The sequence below is a fragment of the Schistocerca cancellata genome, chromosome 1, assembly GCF_023864275.1.
Source record: "Schistocerca cancellata isolate TAMUIC-IGC-003103 chromosome 1, iqSchCanc2.1, whole genome shotgun sequence".
In the NCBI taxonomy this organism is placed as follows: domain Eukaryota; kingdom Metazoa; phylum Arthropoda; class Insecta; order Orthoptera; family Acrididae; genus Schistocerca; species Schistocerca cancellata.
Genome location: NC_064626.1, coordinates 1,242,511,307 through 1,242,536,417, shown reverse-complemented (window position 1 = coordinate 1,242,536,417; position 25,111 = coordinate 1,242,511,307). Strand labels below are relative to the sequence as shown.

Here is a 25,111-nt window from a genome sequence, read left to right as displayed (position 1 = left end):
TTGTTGTGAATTGGCAGGAGCCAATTCACGGAGTTTGGAGGAAGCCGAAAGGCACATGCTTAAGCTCACGCAGACTGGCGTGAGGTCTGGAACAATTAACGGAGTTGAGTCTAATAAATAAAGTACTTTAAGCCATAATTGGAGAACATCGGTCTGACGGTACAGGCATCACAATATAAACAACAAATGTGAATGGCGCCTTGCTAGGTCGTAGCAAATGACATAGCTGAAGGCTATGCTAACTATCGTCTCGGCAAATGAGAGCGTCATTTGTCAGTGAACCTTTCCTAGCAAAGTCAGCTGAACAACTGGGGCGAGTGCTAGGAAATCTCTCTAGACCTGCCGTGTGGCGGCGCTCGGTCTGCAATCACTGACAGTGGCGACACGCGGGTCCGTCGTATACTAGCGGACCGCGGCCGATTTAAAGGCTACCACCTAGCAAGTGTGGTGTCTGGCGGTGACACCACATTTATGGTTCAGACATTGCAATACTACTTTCGTGGAACCCTGCATTTATACTGATTTTCACCACTGTGTAAGACGAAGGGAGAATCTTCCAAGCAGTGGTATGGGCCGCAAATGGGAGAATCTACCGACAAACAGGAACGGGACAAAAGTATGGAAACGCCGAGAGAAATGCGTTCTTGAACATAAACGCAGCTGCTAACCAAGCCTGCAGGTTCCGCTGTTATAATGGTTCAAATGGCTCTGAGCACTATGGGACTTAATTTCTGACGTCATCAGTCCCCTAGAACTTAGAACTACTTAAACCTAACTAACCTAAGGACATCACACACATCCATACCCGAGGCAGGATTCGAACCTGCGACCGTAGCGGTCGCACGGTTCCAGACTGTAGCGCCTAGAACCGCTCGGCCACTAGGCTGTTATATTTGATCACGAACGCCACCTCTGCAATGTGCTCAAAACGTTGCGAGCATCAGTCGCGGCAGTCGCTGTTACAACCAGTTGTTCTGTGTTGTTGGGAGTGCATTGTGTCGGAACGAATTCGAACGTGGGCAGATTGTTGGTACTTGTATGGTGGCTTCTGTTACCAAGGCAGCCGAAGTGATTGGTGTTCCGAGAAGCAACCTGCCGAAGACTTCTACCGCATGCAGGGAAAGCGGAAATGCAGCATCCGCTGAATAAGGTTTTACACGAAACACCTACTACAGGGTGTTTCAAAAATGACCGGTATATTTGAAACGGCAATAAAAACTAAACGAGCAGCGATAGAAATACACCGTTTGTTGCAATATGCTTGGGACAACAGTACATTTTCAGGCGGACAAACTTTCGAAATTACAGTAGTTACAATTTTCAACAACAGATGGCGCTGCAAGTGATGTGAAAGATATAGAAGACAACGCAGTCTGTGGGTGCGCCATTCTGTACGTCGTCTTTCTGCTGTAAGCGTGTGCTGTTCACAACGTGCAAGTGTGCTGTGGACAACATGGTTTATTCCTTAGAACAGAGGATTTTTCTGGTGTTGGAATTTCACCGCATAGAACACAGTGTTGTTGCAACAAGACAAAGTTTTCAACGGAGGTTTAATGTAACCAAAGGACCGAAAAGCGATACAATAAAGGATCTGTCTGAAAAATTTCAACGGACTGGGAACGTGACGGATGAACGTGCTGGAAAGGTAGGGCGACCGCGTACGGCAACCACAGAGGGCAACGCGCAGCTAGTGCAGCAGGTGATCAGACAGCGGCCTCGGGTTTCCATTCGCCGTGTTGCAGCTGCGGTCCAAATGACGCCGACGTCTATGTATCATCTCATGCGCCAGAGTTTACACCTCTATCCATACAAACTTCAAACGTGGCAACCCCTCAGTGCCGCTACCACTGCTGCACGAGAGACATTCGCTAACGATATAGTGCACAGGATTGATGACGGCGATATGCATGTGGGCAGCATTTGGTTTACTGATGAAGCTTATTTTTACCTGGACGGCTTAGTCAATAAACAGAACTGGCGCATATGGGGAACCGAAAAGCCCCATGTTGCAGTCCCATCATCCCTGCATCCTCAAAAAGTACTGGTCTGGGCCGCCATTTCTTCCAAAGGAATCATTGGCCCATTTTTCAGATCCGAAACGATTACTGCATTACTGGACATTCTTCGTGAATTTGTGGCGGTACAAACTGCCTTAGACGACACTGCGAACACCTCGTGGTTTATGCAAGATGGTGCCCGGCCACATCGCACGGCCGACGTCTTTAATTTCCTGAATGAATATTTCGATGATCGTGTAATTGCTTTGGGCTATCCGAAATATACAGGAGGCGGCGTGGATTGGCCTCCCTATTCGCCAGACATGAACCCCTGTGACTTCTTTCTGTGGGGACACTTGAAAGACCAGGTGTACCGCCAGAATCCAGAAACAATTGAACAGCTGAAGCAGTACATCTCATCTGCATGTGAAGCCATTCCGCCAGACACGTTGTCAAAGGTTTCGGGTAGTTTCATTCAGAGACTATGCCATATTATTGCTACGCATGGTGGATATGTGGAAAATATCGTACTATAGAGTTTCCCAGACCGCAGCGGCATCTGTTGTTGACAGTTGTAACTACTGTAATTTCGAAAGTTTGTCTGCCTGAAAATGTACTGTTGTCCCAAGCATATTGCAACAAACGGTGTATTTCTGTCGCTGCTCGTTTAGTTTTTATTACCGTTTCAAATATACCAGTCATTTTTGAAACACGCTGTATGAACAAGTTAGGTGTAGACGACCTGCCGCCTATAGGCAGACTGGATGAAGTTGTTTCTAGTCGCCTTGGGCTGAAACTGTGATTTCAGCAGATGGTTTATCCGTCGGGGAGAATCGGATCAGTTCTGTTCCGCCGTGGATCTGCACATGCGCAGTAGAAGAGGTGCACCTCCGTTTACATGTGTGTGCGCGCGCGCGCTGAACGCAAGATTTCAAGCGGGTTTTCTGCTTCTTATTGTTTCCACGTGTGTTCAGCAGTCGATCATTACATGAGCTCTTGGGGGGACTCCTTTGGCTATTGCGCGAGATATTTACACGTTTTGCAGTGAGAAATTTTGTATAAAAACAGTAATAAAACAAACGAAAACTGTTTTTTTTTTTTTTTTTTTGTGTTGCCGTTAAGAAACGTTGTGTAGCGCATCAGTTGAAATTGTGCCACCACAGAAACGGAATGGAACATAGCAAGTATAACCGTGCTTATAGAGGCACACAGCAAGGAAAGGTGTCTACATGATCCTTTAGACACGCTGTACCATAACGAGGTACGTCTGCAAACAGTTCAAGCTGAGTTTATATCTTTTACGTAAAAGAGCATATAATTTTACTTTTGATATACGTACGTATCATCTTAACTGGTGGAAGTAGCGCATGTGTTTGATTTGATCGCATCATTTATATTAGTTCAGCACGCCATGAGGGATAGTTCTGAGAGAATAACCGGATGAGTCACAACAGTTGTGCCGGCCGCGACTGGTGAGAACTATAAAAGCCTTTCTGTGCCTTTGCGATCGCACTATTGTAAAATAGCGTTTCTCATTGCTGTATCACTTGCGCGAATCCCGTCACATACAGTCGACAAGGTACATCCATTCTGGCGAAGCTCCTAAATTCCTGTGGATCTTCGGGCCTCATCTCCTTCATTAAAAGCTACTACACCGACGGAAAAAATAGGAGAGTCAAGAAGGTGATGTGTGACGCAAACGAATGTTGACAGGGCATGTTTCCACGTCTAAAAGATGAGATCTACATATATAAATGACCTAGTAGATAGTGTCGGAAGTTCCATGCGGCTTTTCGCGGATGATGCTGTAGTATACAGAGAAGTTGCAGCATTAGAAAATTGTAGCGAAATGCAGGGAGATCTGCAGCGGATAGGCACTTGGTGCAGGGAGTGGCAACTGACCCTTACCATAGACAAATGTAATGTATTGCGAATATATAGAAAGAAGGATCCTTTATTGTATGATTATATGATAGCGGAACAAACACTGGTAGCAGTTACTTCTGTAAAATATCTGGGAGTATGCGTGCGGAACGATTTGAAGTGGAATGATCATATAAAATTAATTGTTGGTAAGACGGGTACCAGGTTGAGATTCATTGGGAGAGTCCTTAGAAAATGTAGTCCATCAACAAAGGAGGTGGCTTACAAAACACTCGTTCGACCTATACTTAAGTATTGCTCATCAGTGTGGGATCCGTACCAGATCGGGTTGACGGAGGAGATAGAGAAGATCCAAAGAAGAGCGGCGCGTTTCGTCACAGGGTTATTTGGTAACCGTGATAGCGTTACGGAGATGTTTAACAAACTCAAGTGGCAGACTCTGCAAGAGAGGCGCTCTGCATCGCGGTGTAGCTTGCTCGCCAGGTTTCGAGAGGGTGCGTTTCTGGATGAGGTATCGAATATATTGCTTCCCCCTACTTATACCTCCCGAGGAGATCACGAATGTAAAATTAGAGAGATTAGAGCGCGCACAGAGGCTTTCAGACAGTCGTTCTTCCCGCGAACCATACGCGACTGGAACAGGAAAGGGAGGTAATGACAGTGGCACGTAAAGTGCCCTCCGCCACACACCGTTGGGTGGCTTGCGGAGTATAAATGTAGATGTAGATGTAGATGTATTTCGTCCCTATGAGGTTGCAAATTGGGTACGCTTTAAACACAGGCTATAAAAGTTCTGAGCGTTGGTTGACTTCGAAATTGGATGTGGCCAGTTGATGTTCATCTACGTCTACGTGATTGCTCTGCTATTCACAATAAAGTGCCTAGCAAAGGGTTCGATGAACCACCTTCAAGCTGTCTAATGTTCTACTCCCGAACCGCCCGCGCGAAAAACGAGCACTTAAATTTTTTTGTGCGAGCCCTGATTTCTCTTATTTTATCGTGATGTTGGTGGGTGCCAACAGAATGTTTTCGCAATCGGAGGAGGAAACTGGTGACTGAAATTTCATGATAAGATCACGTCGCAACGACAAACGCCTTTGTTTTAATGATTGCCACTCCAATTCAAGTATCATGTCTGCGGCACTATCTCCCCTATTTCGCGATAATACAAAACGAGCTGCCCTTCTTTAAACTTTCTCGATGTCAACCGTCAGTCCCACCTGATGCGGATCCCACACCGCTCAGTAAGACTCCAGAATAGGGCGGACAAGCGTGGTGTAAGCAGTCTCTTTAGTAGACTTGTTGCACCTTCTAAGTGATCCGCCAATGAATCGCAGTCTTTGATTTGCTCTACGCACAAAATTATCTATGTGGTCGTTCCAGTTTAGGTTATTTGTAATTAAGTTTAGTTCAGCCTCTTTATTCATCCGTTAACAATTTGCATTCTATGGGAGTTGTAATTCTTAAGTATTTAGTTGAATTTACAGCCTTCAGATTTGTGTGACTTATCGCGTTATCGAAATTTAGCGGATTTCTTTTAGTACTCATGTGAATAACTTCACACTTATTTTGATTTAGAGTCAATTGCCACTTTTCGCACCACGCAGATATCTTATCTAAATCATTTTGCAATTCGTTTTGGTCATCTGATGACTTTACAAGACTGTAAATGACAGCAACTTGAACAAAAGATGGCCTACAACACTTCCTTGGTAAACGCCGGATATTACTTCTGTCTTACTCGATCACTTTCCGTCGTTACTGCGAACTGTGACCTTTCTGACGGGAAATCACGAAGCCAGCTCCACAGCTGGGCCGATATTCTATAGGCATAAGGAGAATTGGAATTTTTATGTCTTTAATTACTGAAAGTCAAATTTGGTCATTAATAGATCTTTGAGTCGATGTGTAATAGATGTGAGATGTGATTTAAAATATAAATGCAGTTGTGCAAAAATGCCTTTAGTTTGTGCTCACCAATAAACGTTTAAATAAAGTTATAATCCAGTCTACTTCTCCTCTGAACATAAATACGAAAACTGTGGAGAAGTTTAAGAACAGCATTCACAGTGGGGCTGCATTTTTACTAGTACAGTGATTTACAGGGCAGTGAACAATTAACTTTAAATTAAGCCCACTGACTATCTTTTAACCTGTAGAGCTAAAGAGTTGCTAAATCCCAATAAGAATGGAAGAAAATACGCAAAACAAGAGTTCCATTAAGGCAACACAAAAACCTGTGTGGTTTTTTTTTTTTTTTTTTTTGTTTCCAAGAACGTTTTGAGGTTAATTATAGCTTTTAGTAGACTCGAAAACGGAGTTAATTTAAGTTAAATATAGATAATGTATAGGGCTACTCCTCTTTAAGGAAAAACTGGATGTAATACAATACGTTAGGTAGAATATCTGCTATAGTAACTGAATCACAAACGGCAGTTTACTACAAATGACTCATAGATTACGCAAAAGACAATGGCAGCTTCCAAAAATTCTTTAAAACACTCATTTATTTGCATTGATACACAATGAAATTCAGGGGTGTTGTATTCTTTGGCAGTAACTGTGAATCACAAATGCTGATTTGCTATAAAATAGATTACATATCAAAAACAGAAAACTCTTGTACTGGTAACTTAAGAAAATATAGTATCATATACATCGAAAAATTCTCAAAAATAAACTGTTTCTCACATAATTATACAATGAAATTGGAGAACAATTTTTCTGATAGATGATCGGCCTACTATTCTCAAAAATTTTGAAAGAGCACAATTAAGTGGGGTAAGCCTACAATTGACGATGACAGTACAAGTTCGCTGCGGCACTCACGAATGTTCAAAATGTCACAATATATTACAACAGAAACAGTTATTGATGTGATCAATCAAAGATTATGCAGAAGCGACATGAACAGTAAACTATGCGAATCTAGAACTGCAAATTGGCACACGAAAGTTGTACATGCGGTCTCGCACAAAGGCAACACGTCGAATTATTGGAAGAATGAGAATACGTGTATTGAAACTCATAACACTGTTGATGAACATCATCATGGCAAAGATGGAATTTTATTTACTGCATACTTCAGTTTCAATAGTATTGATTCTCGACATTGTCTGTACTGAAAGAAATTTCTCTTTCAATTTATTCTTAGATTATCGGTACTTATTTATTTATTTATTTATTTATTTATCTCTTGTTCCGGTGATCCATGTTGTGACAGTATCACAGGATATGGAACGTGTCAATTTTACAAGCTTTTGGCCAGAATTTATGGTAATACACAAAACAAAACAAAAACAGTAAACAGTAACTTAGGTCCCACTACAAAAAAAAAAAAAAAAATACATTTTAGATATAGATAGAGATTACAAAACAAAAAACAGTGAACAGTAACTTAGGTCCCACTACAAAAATACGTTTTAGAGAGAGATAAAGATTACAAAATAATAAGTGTTACAAAGAAATAAATATTGCAAAATATATGTTCAAAATGAAAATATTTGGTATTACAAATACAAATTTGGGCATACATTTGCAATTTACAATACAAGAGATGTTAAACACTGTAGTTCAGGAACTCTTCTAATGTATAAAATGATCCTTGCAATAGGAACTGCCTTAAGGTTTTTTTAAACAGGAGATCATCATCTATGAAACACTTAATTCTTGAAGGGAGGGCATTAAAAAACTTAGAGCCACTGAAATGGACTCCTTTCTGCACCATACTTAGATTTGGCTGTTCATAGTGGATATCATGTTTCCTTCTAGTATTGTGACTGTGATATGCACTATCCAGCTTAAAGATGGATTTTTCTTTCCTTATGAAGCACATCAATGAGAATATACACTCCTGGAAATTGAAATAAGAACACCGTAAATTCATTGTCCCAGGAAGGGGAAACTTTATTGACACATTCCTGGGGTCAGATACATCACATGATCACACTGACAGAACCACAGGCACATAGACACAGCCAACAGAGCATGCACAATGTCGGCACTAGTACAGTGTATATCCACCTTTCGCAGCAATGCAGGCTGCTATTCTCCCATGGAGACGATCATAGAGATGCTGGATGTAGTCCTGTGGAACGGCTTGCCATGCCATTTACACCTGGCGCCTCAGTTGGACCAGCGTTCGTGCTGGACGTGCAGACCACGTGAGATGACGCTTCATCCAGTCCCAAATATGCTCAATGGGGGACAGATCCGGAGATCTTGCTGGCCAGGGTAGTTGACTTACACCTTCTAGAGCACATTGGGTGGCACGGGATACATGCGGACGTGCATTGTCCTGTTGGAACAGCAAGTTCCCTTGCCGGTCTAGGAATGGTAGAACGATGGGTTCGATGACGGTTTGGATGTACCGTGCACTATTCAGTGTCCCCTCGACGATCACCAGTGGTGTACGGCCAGTGTAGGAGATCGCTCCCCACACCATGATGCCGGGTGTTGGCCCCGTGTGCCTCGGTCGTATGCAGTCCTGATTGTGGCGCTCACGTGCACGGCGCCAAACACGCATACGACCATCATTGGCACCAAGGCAGAAGCGACTCTCATCGCTGAAGACGACACGTCTCCATTCGTCCCTCCATTCACGCCTGTCGCGACACCACTGGAGGCGGGCTGCACGATGTTGGGGCGTGAGCGGAAGACGGCCTATCGGTGAGCGGGACCGTAGCCCAGCTTCATGGAGACTGTTGCGAATGGTCCTCGCCGATACCCCAGGAGCAACAGTGTCCCTAATTTGCTGGGAAGTGGCGGTGCGGTCCCCTACGGCACTGCGTAGGATCCTACGGTCTTGGCGTGCATCCGTGCGTCGCTGCGGTCCGGTCCCAGGTCGACGGGCACGTGCACCTTCCGCCGACCACTGGCGACAACATCTCCATGTACTGTGGAGACCTCACGCCCCACGTGTTGAGCAATTCGGCAGTACGTCCACTCGGCCTCCCGCATGCCCACTATACGCCCTCGCTCAAAGTCCGTCAACTGCACATACGGTTCACGTCCACGCTGTCGCGGCATGCTACCAGTGTTAAAGACTGCGATGGAGCTCCGTATGCCACGGCAAACTGGCTGACACTGACGGCGGCGGTGCACAAATGCTGCGCAGCTAGCGCCATTTGACGGCCAACACCGCGGTTCCTGGTGTGTCCGCTGTGCCGTGCGTGTGATCATTGCTTGTACAGCCCTCTCGCAGTGTCCGGAGCAAGTATGGTGGGTCTGACACACCGGTGTCAATGTGTTCTTTTTTCCATTTCCAGGAGTGTATATTGCGCAGTGGATGTAAGTATTTCAAGCTTCTTAAAAAGATTCCTGCATGTGGCTCTAGAATGGACTCCACACATGATCTTTATGGCTCTTTTTTGTACACACAGTACTTTTTTATCCAGTGGCTGATTTCCCCAAAATATAATTCCAAATGCCATAATTGCATGAAAGTAACCATAATACGCTGACTTCATGGTTTCCATATTTCTATAAGAAGAAACAATGCGCAATGCATATGTTGCTGATCTTAGTCTTTTGCACAGATCCACGATGTGGTTGGACCAATTCAGTTTGCTATCAATATGCAAGCCTAGGTATTTTGAGGAATCTACCCTGTTTATTGTCTGCTCACCTACCTTTACAAATATTTCCTCATCTTTGGATGTTTTGTGGAACTGAATGTAGTTTGTTTTACAGTAATTTAAAATAAGACCATTAATGTTGAACCAGTTCACCGTTTCATTTAAAACCTTATTTGCCGTTACCTCAAGCTTACACATGAAGAAGGCATTCATCAGCCTAGCGCTGGTTGCTGTTCTGGTGCAGCTGGCTGATGCTCTGCGAACTCAACACAGTGATGGTTTGAAGTCGCTGCCACCCTCAGACTCCATCATGGGCATCTATAATCAAGCAGCCGTCACCACCAACGGGTATCTATGTGCAGGTATTGGAAGGTGGGTCTGTAGCTAACAAATCTAGTTCTAAGATGTTATATTATGTCTCTTACACCCACAAGATGACAGAATATGATACTGTATTCAAAAACTGTGGCACGTGCTATAGTGCAGCAAATTCCTTATTACGCAGAAAGTATGGATACACTGTAATCACTTAATACTTGACAATTCCAGTTCACACTGGTCATTACAAATTGCAGAACACACCAAGAGAATAACTCAGATTGTCCATGGTCAAGCCAATCCATCAATAACTCATATAACACCAATCAAAAATCTAGTCCAATTGCAGCCTGCAAGCAGTCAGGTGACAAAAGTAAGCTGTAAGTGCGGTAGAGACTTTAGTACAGCATGATTCAAAGTGTCTTGCAGAAGCTCATTGGCCCAGCAGCCAGGGTAATGTGATGGCCACTGGCTCATTTAACTGTGCCACACAAGTCATTCATAGTGGATACCACAAAGTATTGATCTCACTGTCAGATACCAGGGATATATTACTAATTAAACTCAGACCGCAACATATGGAAACAGTAAATGGCTATTTAAGATCTATTACCTTATGTTTTTTTTTTGTGTGTGTGTCTGCAGCTTTGCCCAATTTTTATAATCAGTTTAATGTTAACTTCTTCATTCTTAACTACTCAACAGAGCATAACAAGAAGACTTTGCTTTTGTTCTATCACAATGCTCATTTTAACTGTGTCTTTGACTGTTTATTTGCTACAGTGACTTGTAAATCTAGTATTAAAAATTCTGCATCTTTGTGTCTTTTCAGTGATATATTGCAGAAGGGAGGCAATGCTGTTGAGGCTGCAATAGCTGCACTCTTCTGCGAGGGAGTGATCTTTCTGCAGAGCATGGGAATAGGGGGCGGTTTCCTCATGACAATTTACTTTCGAGAGAACCAGACTGCAGTGACATTAAACGCACGTGAAACAGCACCTGCAAGTTCCTATACAGACATGTTCCATGGAAATTCTACACTTTCACAATATGGTAAGCCTCTTCTAAGGATTTCAACTTGTTTATAGCTGCCATTTCAGCACATCCTTTCATGTTATGTATTAATCAATTATTTGCAAGTGTAAGTGGTCAGATAATGTTGACTGAAACCTTTGCAACATTCCCCTTTCCTGTTTTGCACTGTGTTCATCCTGTCTTGAAGTCTCATATCTTGAGACTAGCAGCAGCTGGGCTAGGCAATACCATCCTATGCGTAGCTTGGCATTAACACCACAACATAAATAGTTGCATTTAGAGTAATGCCACTAGTACAGCTATTTCATCAGCTTTTACTGTAACATGTTTGCTTCATTTCCTTTTGCTGGTCTGTGCACTGCCATTAGACATAAAGTCATTCACAACCTTGTAAAATAACAAACAAGAGAAAGCTTTCTCTGGAAAATGCCCGGTGTACAAGGAAATAGCAGCCTCTGCGTTTCTCCTACATTCTTCACAAATCAGGATGTATTTCAGTTTTCTCTTCTGTGGTTGCAACAGTCATTGTCCACTTGCACATCATTTCTCCAAGTGATAGGTAGGTGTGCAGGCAATAACACAGTGCAAGTACAGGGTGATTCAAAAAGAATACCACAACTTTAGGAATTTAAAACTCTGCAACAACAAAAGGCAGAGCTACGCACTATCTGTTGGCGAATTAAGGGAGCTATAAAGTTTCATTTAGTTGTACATTTGTTCGCTTGAGGCGCTGTTGATTAGGCGTCAGCGTCAGTTGATGCTAAGATGGTGACCGCTCAACAGAAAGCTTTTTGTATTATTGAGTACGGCAGAAGTGAATCGACGACAGTTGTTCAGCGTGCATTTCGAACGAAGTATGGTGTTAAACCTCCTGATAGGTGGTGTATTAAACGTTGGTATAAACAGTTTACAGAGAATGGGTGTTTGTGCAAAGGGAAAAGTTCTGGACGGCCGAGAACGAGTGATGGAAATGTAGCACGCATCCAGCAAGCATTTGTTCGCAGCCCAGGAAAATCGACTCGCAGAGCTAGCAGAGAGCTGCAAATTCCACAATCAACTGTATGGAGAGTCCTACGAAAAAGGTTAGTTATGAAACGTTATCGTCTGAAATTGGTTCAAGCACTGTCTGCAGCTGCCGCCAGGCAGCCCGTGACAGAGCACTTCATCACTGGTCTCCAAGAAGCCCTGATCTTACCCCCTGTGATTTTTTCTTATGGGGGTATGTTAAGGATATGGTGTTTCGGCCACCTCTCCCAGCCACCATTGATGATTTGAAACGAGAAATAACAGCAGCTATCCAAACTGTTATGCCTGATATGCTACAGAGAGTGTAGAACGAGTTGGAGTATCGGGTTGATATTGCTCGAGTGTCTGGAGGGGGCCACATTGAACATCTCTGAACTTGTTTTTGAGTGAAAAAAAAACCTTTTTAAATACTCTTTGTAATGATGTATAACAGAAGGTTATATTATGTTTCTTTCATTAAATACACATTTTTAAAGTTGTGGTATTCTTTTTGAATCACCCTGTATTGTAATGTTTAGAGACACTGTCTGTTATACATCTGCATGATAGATGAACTCTGGTCACAGTGTATTTCCAGTTATGATACATCACAGTTCATTACGTTGCCATGGTGGTATGTTAGGTAGACCCCTGTTCAATATGTTAGAGGAATACAACAATGCAAATGGGGTTTCCAACTAGATGTTATGAAATACTGGCCTTTCCTACACTCACAATTTGGAGATGGCATCCCACATGCCATTGGATATTAAAGGGCCATTGAGTAGCATGTTGTAAATTATGATTGTGTACCTTTTTCTGTTCCTCCAATTACAGTGCCATGTATGATGAAATGAAGAGAATGCCTCAAACAAAATGTATGTAGATTTTTTCATAGAACTGTAATCTGCAATAAAAAATGGGGTTCCCATTGAAGAGTTCAAAGTTGTCCCCACCTCCTACACATGGGATGGAGTGGGGGGTTGTGTGTGGTATCATTGGATGTCCTTTTCCAAAACAAACAAATATGAATTATAACTTTTTTTATCCAATGTGTAGTTTTCTGGATATTTCAGTGTCTTCAGTTAAAATCAACACCCTGTGTATTAAGAACAATAAGGGACCCAAGACTGAACCTTGTGGGACCCATTATACCTTAGAGAACCCTGCAGAGTTTTGCAGACTATCTGTACTGTTGTTTTCAAACTTCTACATTGTTCTAGTGAAATATGAATCAAACAAGTATGAATTAAACCATTTGTGCACTGTCCCACTCATACCTCAATACTTACACCTACCTAGGAAAATTTCATGATTCACACAGTCAAAAGCCTTTGAGAGATCACAAAAAATTCCAATGGGTGATATTCAGTTATTCAGAGGGTTTAATATTTAATCTGTGGAGGCATATATAGCGTTTTATGTTGAAAAGCCTTCCTGAAGACCAAATTGACATTTTGTTAGTACTTCGTTTTTACAAATATGTAAAGCTACTCTTGTATACAACAATACGAGAGAAGGAAAGTTAAGAACAATAAGGGAACCAAGACTGAACCCTGCAGGACCAGTTCTTTATACCTTAGAGTCACAACAGGCACAATAAAAAGATTCACACAATCATAGCTTTCGGCCATTAAGGCCTTTGTCAGCAGTAGACAAACACACACACACACACACACACACACACACACACACACACACACACATACTTACGCAAGTGCAATCTATGAGACTGCAGATGTGCGTGCAAGTTGCACTTGCGTGAGTGTATGTGCGTGTGTGTATGTGTGTCTACTGCTGACAAAGGCCTTAATGGCCGAAAGCTATGATTGTGTGAATCTTTTTGTTGTGCCTGTTGTGACTCAGCACCTCTGCTATATGGTGAGTAGCAACTTTCCTTCTCTCGTATTGTTACATTGCATCCTGGATTTTCCGTTGTTTGATACTCTTGTATACATTATGTTTTCAACAATTCTGGATAAAGCTGTCAGAAGTGAGATTGGGTGGGAGTTGTTATTCCCCTTTTTATGCAATGGTTTAACAATAGCATATTTCAGTCTATCCAGAAAAATGCTTTGTTTCAGTGAGCAGCTACATATGTGGCTGAGAATCCTTTTTATCTGTTGGGAACAAGCTTTTAATACACTGTTGGAAATGCTGTTAATTCTATGTGAGCTTTTACTTTTGAGTGAATTTATTGTTTTCCTAATGTCATTAGGAGAGTTGGGTTGAATTTTAATTTCATTAAATTGCCTAGGTATTGCCTCTTCCATATACAGCCTTGCATTTTCTAATGAACAGCTGGATCTCATTTTTTGTAGAACACTTGAAAAATGATTATTAAAAATATTTTGTGCTTCTGACTTTTGGTTAACAAACTTTTCATTGAGTTTGATAGAAATATGGTCTTCCTGTGCTCAGTGTTGCCCTGTTTCCCTTTTAATAATATTTCAGATTGTTGTAACAGTATTATCAGAGGTGCTAATGTCAGACATAATGCACATACTTCTCCACTTTTTAATAATGTTTCTTAAGACAGTGCAGTAGTTTTTATAATGTTTGACTGTTTCTGGATCAGTACTCCTTCTAGCGGTAAGATACATTTCACTTTTCTGTTTATAACATATTTTTATCCATTTACTAAGCCATGGCTTTTAGATGATTTCTTACAATTATGTTCACTGTTTTCAAATATACTCACAAAGATATCAGTAAATAAGTTAAATTTTAAATTAGCATCAGTTTCCTGGTACGCCTCATCCCAGTCTAACTATTGCAAGCTTTCTGTAAAATTGTCAACTGTTAAATCATTAACTGAATGCACTATTTTGGAGTACTGTTTTGCATTACTGTATGAAGCTACATCACATGCTGTAACTAGCTGTGCATAATGATCAGAAAGCTCATTCTTAACAGGTAAAATTTTCATTTGATTAAATTTATCTTGATCTATAAAAACATTATCTATTAGTGTGTAATCTACTACTCGAGTAGGAAAATCAATAACAGATGTCAACTTGAAAGAACCAAGTAATACTTTAAGGTCATTCATTCTATCAGACTCTTTCAAAAAATCTACATTGAAATCCCCCACAAATTATAATTTGCTTCCCTCTGTCTGTCAGACAGCACAACAAAGAATCCATGTTTTCCAGAAATAGCTAAAAATTTCGCAATAGGGACCTACACAGCTACAGAGTACCATTGTTTAGTTTAAGCTCACAGGTACATGCTTCTGTATGTTGCTCTACACAATTTTTTAAATTTTTAACGTTTTTACACTATGATGAATTTTTATATTGTAACTCCTCATCTCTCCACAGTTCCTCTACTTACATATGCTGGAGGCTTATATCCACCTACATTTACCTTTTCCATTACTATGACTATATGATGTTGAGGCAAGCATATTACATCTATTCCAACCTGAGTTTCTAAGTATCCTAAATGAACAAGAAGCTCATCTACTTTGGTTTCTAATCCCCTGATATTCTGAAGCAATATACTAACATTATTTTTCTCTGTACTTTTACAAGAATCTTGTGATATTTTAACATCTCTAGTACCTGTCTGTCTGAACTTCTCATTAAGCTTAATTTCATTCAATGTTGAATCATTGGACACTGATATTAGCCTAAAGAAGAGGTACTCTCATGAGTTTCAGTGGTCCCCCCCCCCCCCCCCCCCCAACCCCTTAATGATTTTGCTGTCAGCCCGGCCAATGTACCTTTCCCTTTTTCCCTTTCCTATTGTGATGCAGGCCATGCCTTATGAAATCCTATCTGCCAATAGTATCAACACGAACCAAACCCGTGCCTGACAAAGTAGCTGCCCAAAGTAGCTGTAACTCCATATTACACCTCTTGAAAGAGATGATCAATTGGGGCTGATCATAGCACATGAAAGCAGGAACCAAGTCAACATTTGTGTGGTTTGTTGCAGATGCTACATTTACCAGGTCACACTCAGTATTGCAGCCTTGATCCCTGTCAACACTGTTTCCTGCTCCACCAACTATCACAACATGATCCTGCTTTGCGAAACCCTTGCACAATGACCCTGCATTTTCTATCACTTGGCTCAGAAATCTATGAGATATTCTGATTCATCTGTGTGCCACACCTACTTCCAAAGCCTTGCCACATGGGTGTGGAAGATCCAGATCCAAGACCTCTCTATGCAATCAGACAGCACAGCTTAATCTAATTCAGTCACAAGCATTTGCTACTGTATCAGAGGAAGAACCACATGTGCAAGCATTCATGTCATATACCAGCTCTGGAGCAACTTTTTCGTGGCCTTTAATTTGCACATGACCACTAACCCTATTAAACTGCTGTCCACACAGCACTGGGTTTGACTACTTTTACCATAGGAATAGTCACCAACTTTTAGGATATGGAAGTCAGTAGATTAACATATTTTGCATATTATCATTCACTGATGTCTTGTGGGATAATATTTTGGAGGAACTACTCACACAGGAAAAACTTCATTGCAGGAAAGAAAGTAATTAGAATTACATATGGGGTTCCCATGGACACAGCTTGAAGTCATTTCTTCAACTCTCAAGCAGATACACCTATGTATAAGGTGCACCAACCATAAATAAAATTGTTTTGCACCATTCCATTCTTGCTGCACAATTACGGGACCTTCATTAATGCTTCAGCAAACACAGTGGTAAAGCAGTGAGCAGCAGTAATATAAAATAAACAATGAGTTAAGTGAGAAGAAATTTACATTCCATGCAAAAAAATGATCCAGCTGACAAGCACAATTCCACAATATGGCAGTTGTCTACCAGATAATTACTAATCGAATAAGCGGATGTGATGCAGAGTGCTATAATGAAAGAAAGTTTATTTCATTATTATTTAATTAAACAGTGCTTTAGCTCTTATTATATAAGTTTATTTTATCATTGTTTAATTAAACTAAGATTGAACAGTGATTTCACTCATACATGTTTACCTTGGCAATATTAACGTTGCTATACTTTATATGTGTACAAATTACGCCTTGTGCTTGATCATGTTACGAAAAATGGTGCACCTGCTCTGGTGTAAAGCATCCGGTAATACTAACCACAACCTCACTGTACATTTATTTTCTTGAGAAATTTGTTATTAACAATCTATTTGAGATTGAAAGTAGCACATACTCAAAAGTGCAACACTGGAAAGAAAAATTATGACATTATCCTTCAATTAATTTAACTTTGGCACAGAAAGGGGTGAAATATGCAGCTATAAAATAATCTGTTTAACTACTTACCCAAGGTAATAAAATGTCTGACAAATAGCAGAAATGTTTTCAAGTGTAGATTAAAGACATTTCTCTCCAACTACTTGTTCTATGCAATAGAGGAATTCTTGAATGTAAGTAGTTTTCATCTTTTATGTGAAATGTGTGTGTTTGTTGTGTTGACACATTCCACAGCATAATGTTTGTTGTGAATATGTCCTATGGAACAAGTAACTAACTGATTAACTAATTAACTAACTAGCTGTAGCCAAGAGTGGAGCTTCCCTCTTTCTCTCCCAACTGTTAGTCTAACTTCATCCAGCCTAAACCCTCCCCCAAGTCAAGCTGCAGCAACAGGACAATGAAGTCAAGTGTTTATATAGGTAGGTTTGTGTCTATTGTATTATTTCTCTGTAAAAGAATTTCATCCAGAAGCTTTGTTTTTTTTTTTTTTTCAGTCTTGTTTATATGAGTAAAGACCACTCGACATCTCAAATAAATGGCGAATTATTACTTTTACTACTTCATTTGTTTACATAGCCTACTATGAACATTTGCTACACTTCTTTGATTTAACGTGTACTCTTGCACAGACCATTCCTTCTGTACATTTTGATTATTCAAAAATATTCTAGTCCAGCCTCCTTCAGACAACAGTTCCCTATCACATGTTTCTATAACACAATGTTTGGTTTCAAACAGAAAAGTCACAAATCATATATGTATTTTGTTATATTTTTTTGATAGGGTGTACTTAAACTATATGGTGAATATTGTCCATTTCTCTGATTGTCATTCTGTTATTCACACATAATATTCACTGAAATTTTTTGTTGACTGCATAATTCTAGGTGGGATGGCTGCTGCTGTGCCTGGTGAGCTGAAAGGTTACTGGGAAGCATTTAATACCTATAAAAGTGGGAATGTAACCTGGAGAGATCTTGTGTATCCATCAGTTAAAATCTGCCAGGAAGGTTTCAAGGTTAATTCCAACTTAGCAGAACTTCTTAAGTCAAATGAGGACGACATTAAAAAAAGTGAGACACTCAGGTAAGTGACATTTACACAGGCCTTCGGAGTCTGACTTAAGAAAGCAGAAACAATAACACACTGATAAAAATAGTGTTGCATAGCCAGTTATAATGTGATATACTTGTAATAATGGAAAGTAAAACAGACTGTCATTATCAGAGAAGAATTTAGATTCACTCCTTACTAGAAATGACATGCCAATGATTTATGGGAAATGAAATTAATTGAGAAATGGAGGCATATCCTATCAGAATGTTGTCAAGTGAAATACTGGCATAACTGGAATCTTGGTGTGGGGAACCATGTGATGTAAATTCCAAACACCACCACTACTAATTAAATGCTCTCATGGCTCAGATTTTGTCAAGGACATTCTAAACCCTCACATTTTATCTTTCATGACATAACATCCAGGTATATTTTTCAGAAAGATGATCCTCATTACCATTCAACAGGTATATCTTTGAGAAGTTACCAACATGAAAAGGAACATCTTTGCATATAGAATCTATCTTCATCCACATTAAATTTTTTATTAATATCCAATGGAAATTCTGTAAAAAGAAAGAATAATGTTGCAGCATAAATGTATGTGTTATAAAGTATGTAGGGTGGGAGAAGAGATGGAGATTATAGCATATAAAAACATCTCATCAGTTAGAACTGATATAATGAAAATTTCTTTTACAAAACAGAAAAAAATATTATTTCATTAAAATACATTCATGTGAAAACTCTTTTGAACAGGTTTGTGAATCACAGCAGCTTTATGAAACATAATTCCTTCCTATCAAAATAATTAAAATCATTTGTGACCCTTACAGAGGAAACTCCCCATCATATCCTCCTCAGACTTAGTGGTAAGATGGCCCAGTGGATAGTCTGACAAAATCTGAACACAAATCAAGCACGAAAACTGGAAGAAGGTGTACTGAACCATGAAAAAAGAAACAAAATAGAAACAGCGAACGGTACAAGCTCAAGATGTACAACATTGAGAGGTTTAGAAAAGCCACACCTCATGGTTGTGTGATCAAGGTGTTAGACTGCCAAGTGGGCGATCCTTGTTCACTTCTCCCTTACCCCACATTTTTTTCACAAAGCTATGAACTGTCCATGTAGTTATTGACGTGGCTGTTTGCTGTATTCAAATTTGTGTCTGTCTTGGTGTAATGTCCGTTGGCAATAGCAATGTGTAAGGAAGGAACCTATTATGAAAGTTGATTCCACACAATGAACTCTGTCTCTATACGTTGAGTATAACCACAGCAACAATAAATTAATGAGATACTTTTTATTGATATGGAGATAATCACAAAGGGAATGGCGGAGTGCTGACACACAAATATGAATGTGTGTGTTTCCCTCTGCATTCAGATCATATCCAGTGGTGTAGATAAAACACAGAAGCAAAAGTATTTCTTGAAGCCACATTAAAAAGATATTAATGATCTAATGCTGTGAGACTTATTATTGATAATCATTATTTTTGTGTTATCTTGTTGCCCCTGTGGAGCTGTACCATGGGAAGCAAGGAGAGGATGTTGTTTGGTGGCCAGTATCATCTTTCTATAACACAAACTGCATGCATGTATTAACTGGGTTCTTTATTCATAAGAATAAGAAAGCTTCTTAACTTAAGCTAATTGTTGTTGTACAAGCTCTTCGATAATAGTCCCTGTTAGCCTCACTGCTGGTGAAGTACAAGTCCTGCTGTGTACACTATTCTGGTCTCTAGGTACTGACTGACTCTGAGCTAGAGGCTGAGCTAACTATGACTGGGCTGCGACTGATGACTCGACTCATTGACTCACTGCATGACTGACTGGGCCCTCCAGTCCATGGCAGTGATCTAAATACTAGCAGCTGAGAGGGCATTGGTGGCACATTACTTACCAGTCTCTATTTGTCCTCTCTCCTGATAGGTGTGTTTCTTCTCACAACCTCTTTGCTACCTGGTGTGCTGGTGACAACGTATGCCAGCAAATTACTCCTCCCAAAATGCCACACCATTGTCACGTAGTGAGGCTGTGAATGACAACAGGGAGGGGGGCAGGACGCTAGATGTAGTGATGAGCCGAGAGCCATAGCTATGGAGGACAGCGTACTCCTGACTGTACCCCGCCATCTGGCTTGCGAGGCAATAGGAACATCCTCCAGAAAACTGCTGCCAGGGCACACGCCCAGGCCCGAAGGCATGACTGGGGCAATGATGGTGATAGTGGGTCCAGGTCCATGGGGTCAACAAGTGGGGATGGTGGGGTCGAAGACTCCATCCACTCCTCCTGAGGTGCCCTCGTGGCACCAGCAGATGGCTGCAAAGGCCATGTGGTCCTGTAAAGCCGTGAATCTGGGGGAAGAAAAGCAGCAGAATCATGGGGCAAATGACATGCGTGAATTTGGTTCTAGTGGCAGCATTGCAGAGCATTGGGACCTGCAATTGAGTACATAGAAGAGCCAATGTATTCCTGGATCACACCTCTTTCCCGGCACCCACTGTTGCCATAAACCCTGAAATGAACAGAATCAAGTAACTCAAAGTGATACCTGTGGACCATTGGTAGTGTTGGATGCTGCAGTGTGTGTAGCAAGTGTAGCAGTGTCCGACGGTGGTGGCCATGCAGAAGTTCTGCCAGTGATGGTCTGTTTCGCAGGTGGGAGCGATAGTAGGTGAGCAATAGTTGCAGCACTGGTACCCATATGTGCGTGGTGCAAAGCATAGCCATCTGTTGCTTAAAAGTGTGTAGAAAGCATTCTGCTTCTCCGTTGGACTGCGGGTGAAAAGGAGCACTTGTTAGAGATGAATGTTACTTTGTTCACAAAACTGTTCAAAATCACTTGAAGTGAACTGTGGTCTGTTCTCCAACACAAGTATTTCTGACAAACCTTGTATGCAAAATATGGAGGACAGTGCTTGAATGGTGCTACGTGATGTGGTAGAAGCCATAGGCACTGCAAATATAAACTTGCTAAAAGAGTCTATAACTATGAGTGAGCCAATGAGTGTTCCAGAATGGTCCTGCAAAATCTATGTGCGCTTGTTGCCATGGCAATTGAGTCTTAGGCCAATCTGAGAATGTTTGTGGTGGAGCTGATTGGGTTTCCAGACATGCATGACACTATGACATCCTCTGCTCAATATGGATATCCAAACCCTGCAGAATACAGTACCATCACGCTAACTGTTTACTGTGAATAATTCCCTAATGTCTGTGGTGGAGCAATCACAACACATCCTTTTGCAACACTTTGGGCATAAGCACATGTGATTGTCCGCTGTCATTTCGAACTAGAATAAACCCTGTTGAACTGAAAGGTTATGCGACATGCAAAATATCGGTGCGCAATTGAGTTCTGGATACTGTTCAATAAGTAAGAGCAAGACGTGCAAATGTAATGCAATAAAATCTTGAGCTCTGGGTGTGCTTCCGTGGCTTGTGCACTTTTTAGGCAGTGCAAGGAAAAAAATTCCAGCAATTCAGAGTCCTACACATCAATTTGGCAACAAGATGTGGCACATGATCAAAATCAAAATCTGGGCCAATTGGAAGGCATCTGCATTACCATGCTTTTCCGTAGGTCTGTGCACAATTTCATACTAATACTGTGAAGGCAACAAAGCCTATCACTGCAATTTTTGAGCAGTGCATGTAGGAACTGGCTTTGGTGGATAAAACAAGGACTGCAAAGGCTTGTGATCTGTCACTAAATAGAACTTGTGACCATACAAATAGTGATGGAATTTTGTCACACCATACACAAAGAGGAGAGCTTCTTTTTCAATTTGAGAATAATTGCACTGAGTCTGAGTTAACAACTGCGAGGGAAAAGCAATAGGTATGTCTTATGCACAATTTCTGTTCGAAAGCACAGCGCCAATTCTGAAGGAAGAAGTGTAGACTTGAAAAACTACTGGCTTGGCATGGTCAAAATGTATTAAACATCTGTCACTGAGCAAGGCATTTTTTAATTTCTGAAATGCCTCTTGACAGTCTTTAGTCCATACAAAAGGTACATTTTTGTGACACAATGGTGCCATGATCTGAGTGGCATTTGGGATGAACTGAAGGTAGTGTGTCATCTTGCCTAGTGCTGACTGCAGTTCATATACATTGTGAGGAACAGGCAGGTCACAGATTGCAAGCAAATTACCTCTACCAGTAATATGGACATACCACTGTGTGCTCTTCGAATCAGTTTGCAGTTTCGCAGCTAGCACATGGGCACATAGACAGAACACGGTCACCAACAAAGCATCAGCCAGACAAGGACAGAGAAGTGTCCTACTTAGGCTATCTGGAGCCTTTGGCGCCACTTCAGCAGATGCACTGTGTGTTGTGCTCGGAATATGCCCCATAGATATCACGATCAAATACAGTGCTGCAAGGTACTGGTTAAAGATGGGGAGACTAGATAAGGTACACACAATACACAGTAACTGGTGTGCCGATAGAGATGATACATCACTTTGAAAGTTGGTGTTTGAATACATGGCAAGGTGAGTGGGATGTAAGTGATAAGGGACGTAGACTGCAGGATTTCCTCCCTGACATAAGGGAGTGGTTTAGAATGAAACATATTGATCCCAGCCTTGGTATGGTACATTTCTTAACTGGACACAGACCTTACCCCATGCACTTAAACCGTGTGAGTCTGAGGCAGACACCTACATGCACATGCGGGGAAAAAGGTTCCCCAGAAAACCCTGCCTTTTTCTGTGGGCAATATGTGAACAATAGACATACATTACACTCAGACTACACAGATATAAACATAGATATATACACAGCAATAAGAGACGAAGAACAATGGGCACAATTAAACATATTGACTAATGGTATTTCAAAAACATTACATGAAGAGTACATGCGGACACAACATAATAGACATGCCTATGTGCAATGTAACAACAATCTCCAGAGGGTGGACAGTGATACCCACAGTGACAGGGGAAACAGTGACAATGAGGAGGAACAGGAGGAGGAAGCTGAGATGTGACAGTAAATGAGCATAAGGTGCTGGCAATCTAGCCAAGAAATCACCAAATGATGTACACAGATGGGCACCTAAAGTTAATACATAGGGTTAGTAACAAATAGCATAAACAATGCTATTTCTCTACAATAACCATTATAGTGTGTGTGTGTGTGTGTGTGTGTGTGTGTGTTTGTGTGTGTGTGTGTGAGAGAGAGAGAGAGAGAGAGAGAGTGTGTGTGTGTGTGTGTGTGTGTGTGTGTGTGTGTGGGCACGCACACGCGAAGGTTCGCAAGAGAGCTCCTGTAAAGTTTGGAAGGTAGGAGACAAGGTACTGGCAGAAGTATGACGTATGAGCCATGCTTGGGTAGCTCAGATGGTAGAGCACTTGCCCACAAAAGGCAAAGGTCCTGAGTTCGAGTCTCAGTCTGGCACACTTTTAATCTGCCAGGAAGTTTCACTTATTTCTGAAATAAACAGGAAGTGAAAGGAAGCTAAGGCAAAATGACTGCATGAAAAATATGAAGACACTGAAAAAGAAATGATTGTTGGAATGATTGACTCAGCTTACAGAAAAGGCAAAACAGCCTCTGGTGAAATTAAAAACACTGGTGATAACCTTAAGTGCGCATTGGGAATTCCACTGTTAAATGCAGAGGAGAGAGCAGACTGGCGGAAAGAGTACACTGAAGGCCTGTATGAGGGGAGGACTTGTCTGATGACATGATGGAAGAAGAAACAGGTGTCAACAGGGAAGTGATAGGGGATCCCATATTAGAATCAGAATTTAAAAGAGCTTTTGATGAGTTAAGAACAATAAAGCAGAAGGGATAGATTACATTTCCATCAGAATTTCTAAAATCACTGAAGGGAAGTGGCAACAAAACAACTATTTGTGTTGGTGTGTAACATGTATGAGATTGGTGATATACCATCAGACTTTTGGAAATATATCATCTACACATTCTGAAGGTTGCAAGAGCCAACAAGTGAGAGAATTTTCAAATAATCAGCTTGACAGATCATACATCCAAGCTTGGCTTTAACAAAGGTAAAGGCCCAAGAGAACCAGTTCTGGTGTGGTGGATAATGGAAGTGAGAGTGGAGAAAAATCAAGATACATTCATACAACCTGTTGGCCTGGAAAAGCATTCAACAGTGTCAAATGGTGCAAGATTTTCAAAATTCTGAGAAAAATGGATGTAAGCTATAGAGAGAGGCAGGTAATATACAATATGTACCATACCCAAGAGGGAACAATGAGACTGGAAGATCAAGAATGAAGTGTTCAGATTAAAAAGAGTGTAAGTCTGGGATGTAGTGTTTCACCATTATTGTTCAATCTATACATTGAAGAAGAAGGAATGACAGAAATAAAAGAAGGTTCAAGAGTGGGATTAAACTTCATGGTCTGCGATGTAGTGTTTCACCATTATTGTTCAATCTATACATCGAAGAAGAAGGAATGACAGAAATAAAAGAAGGTTCAAGAGTGGGATTAAACTTCATGGTGAAAGGATACTAATGATAAGATTCACTGTTAACATTGCTATTCTCAGAGAAAGTGAAAAAGAATGTGGACTGAGAGCAAATCAAAGAAAGACAAAACAGTGAGAAGTAGCAGAAGTGAGAGCAATGAGAAACTTAACATCAGGATTGATGGTCACAAAGTACATGAAGTTAAGTAATTGTGCTACCTAGGCAGCAAAATAACCAATGACAGGCTGAGCAAGGAGGACATCAAAAGCAGGCTACAAATGGCAAAAAGGGCATTCCTGGCCAAGAGAAGTCTACTAGTATCAAACATAGATTTAGTTTGAGGAAGGAATTTCGTAGAATGTACTTCTAGAGCACAGCATACTATGGTAGTGAAACATGGACTACAGGAACAATGGAGCAGAAGAGAATTGAAGCACCTGAGATATGGTGTTACAGATTTATATTGAAAATTAGATGGACTGATAAGATAAGGAATGAGGAGGGTCTTTGCAGAATTGGTGAGGAAAGGATACATGAGAAACGCTGAAAGAAGAAGGGACAGGA

The 25,111-nt window shown here is 41.0% G+C and overlaps 1 protein-coding gene across 2 annotated transcripts in view; it reads left to right on the top strand.

Moving 5' to 3' along the window:
- Positions 1-25,111, top strand: part of LOC126094780 (scoloptoxin SSD14-like) — a 108,224-nt gene that overhangs the window by 41,702 nt on the left and 41,411 nt on the right. For both annotated transcript variants that reach the window (XM_049909341.1, XM_049909349.1), the window contains exons 2-4: positions 9,647-9,829; positions 10,608-10,828; positions 17,914-18,112. In XM_049909341.1, coding sequence (XP_049765298.1) covers positions 9,654-9,829; positions 10,608-10,828; positions 17,914-18,112 — 596 coding nt within the window. In that variant the 5' untranslated portion in view covers positions 9,647-9,653. The remainder of the gene's footprint in view (positions 1-9,646; positions 9,830-10,607; positions 10,829-17,913; positions 18,113-25,111) is intronic.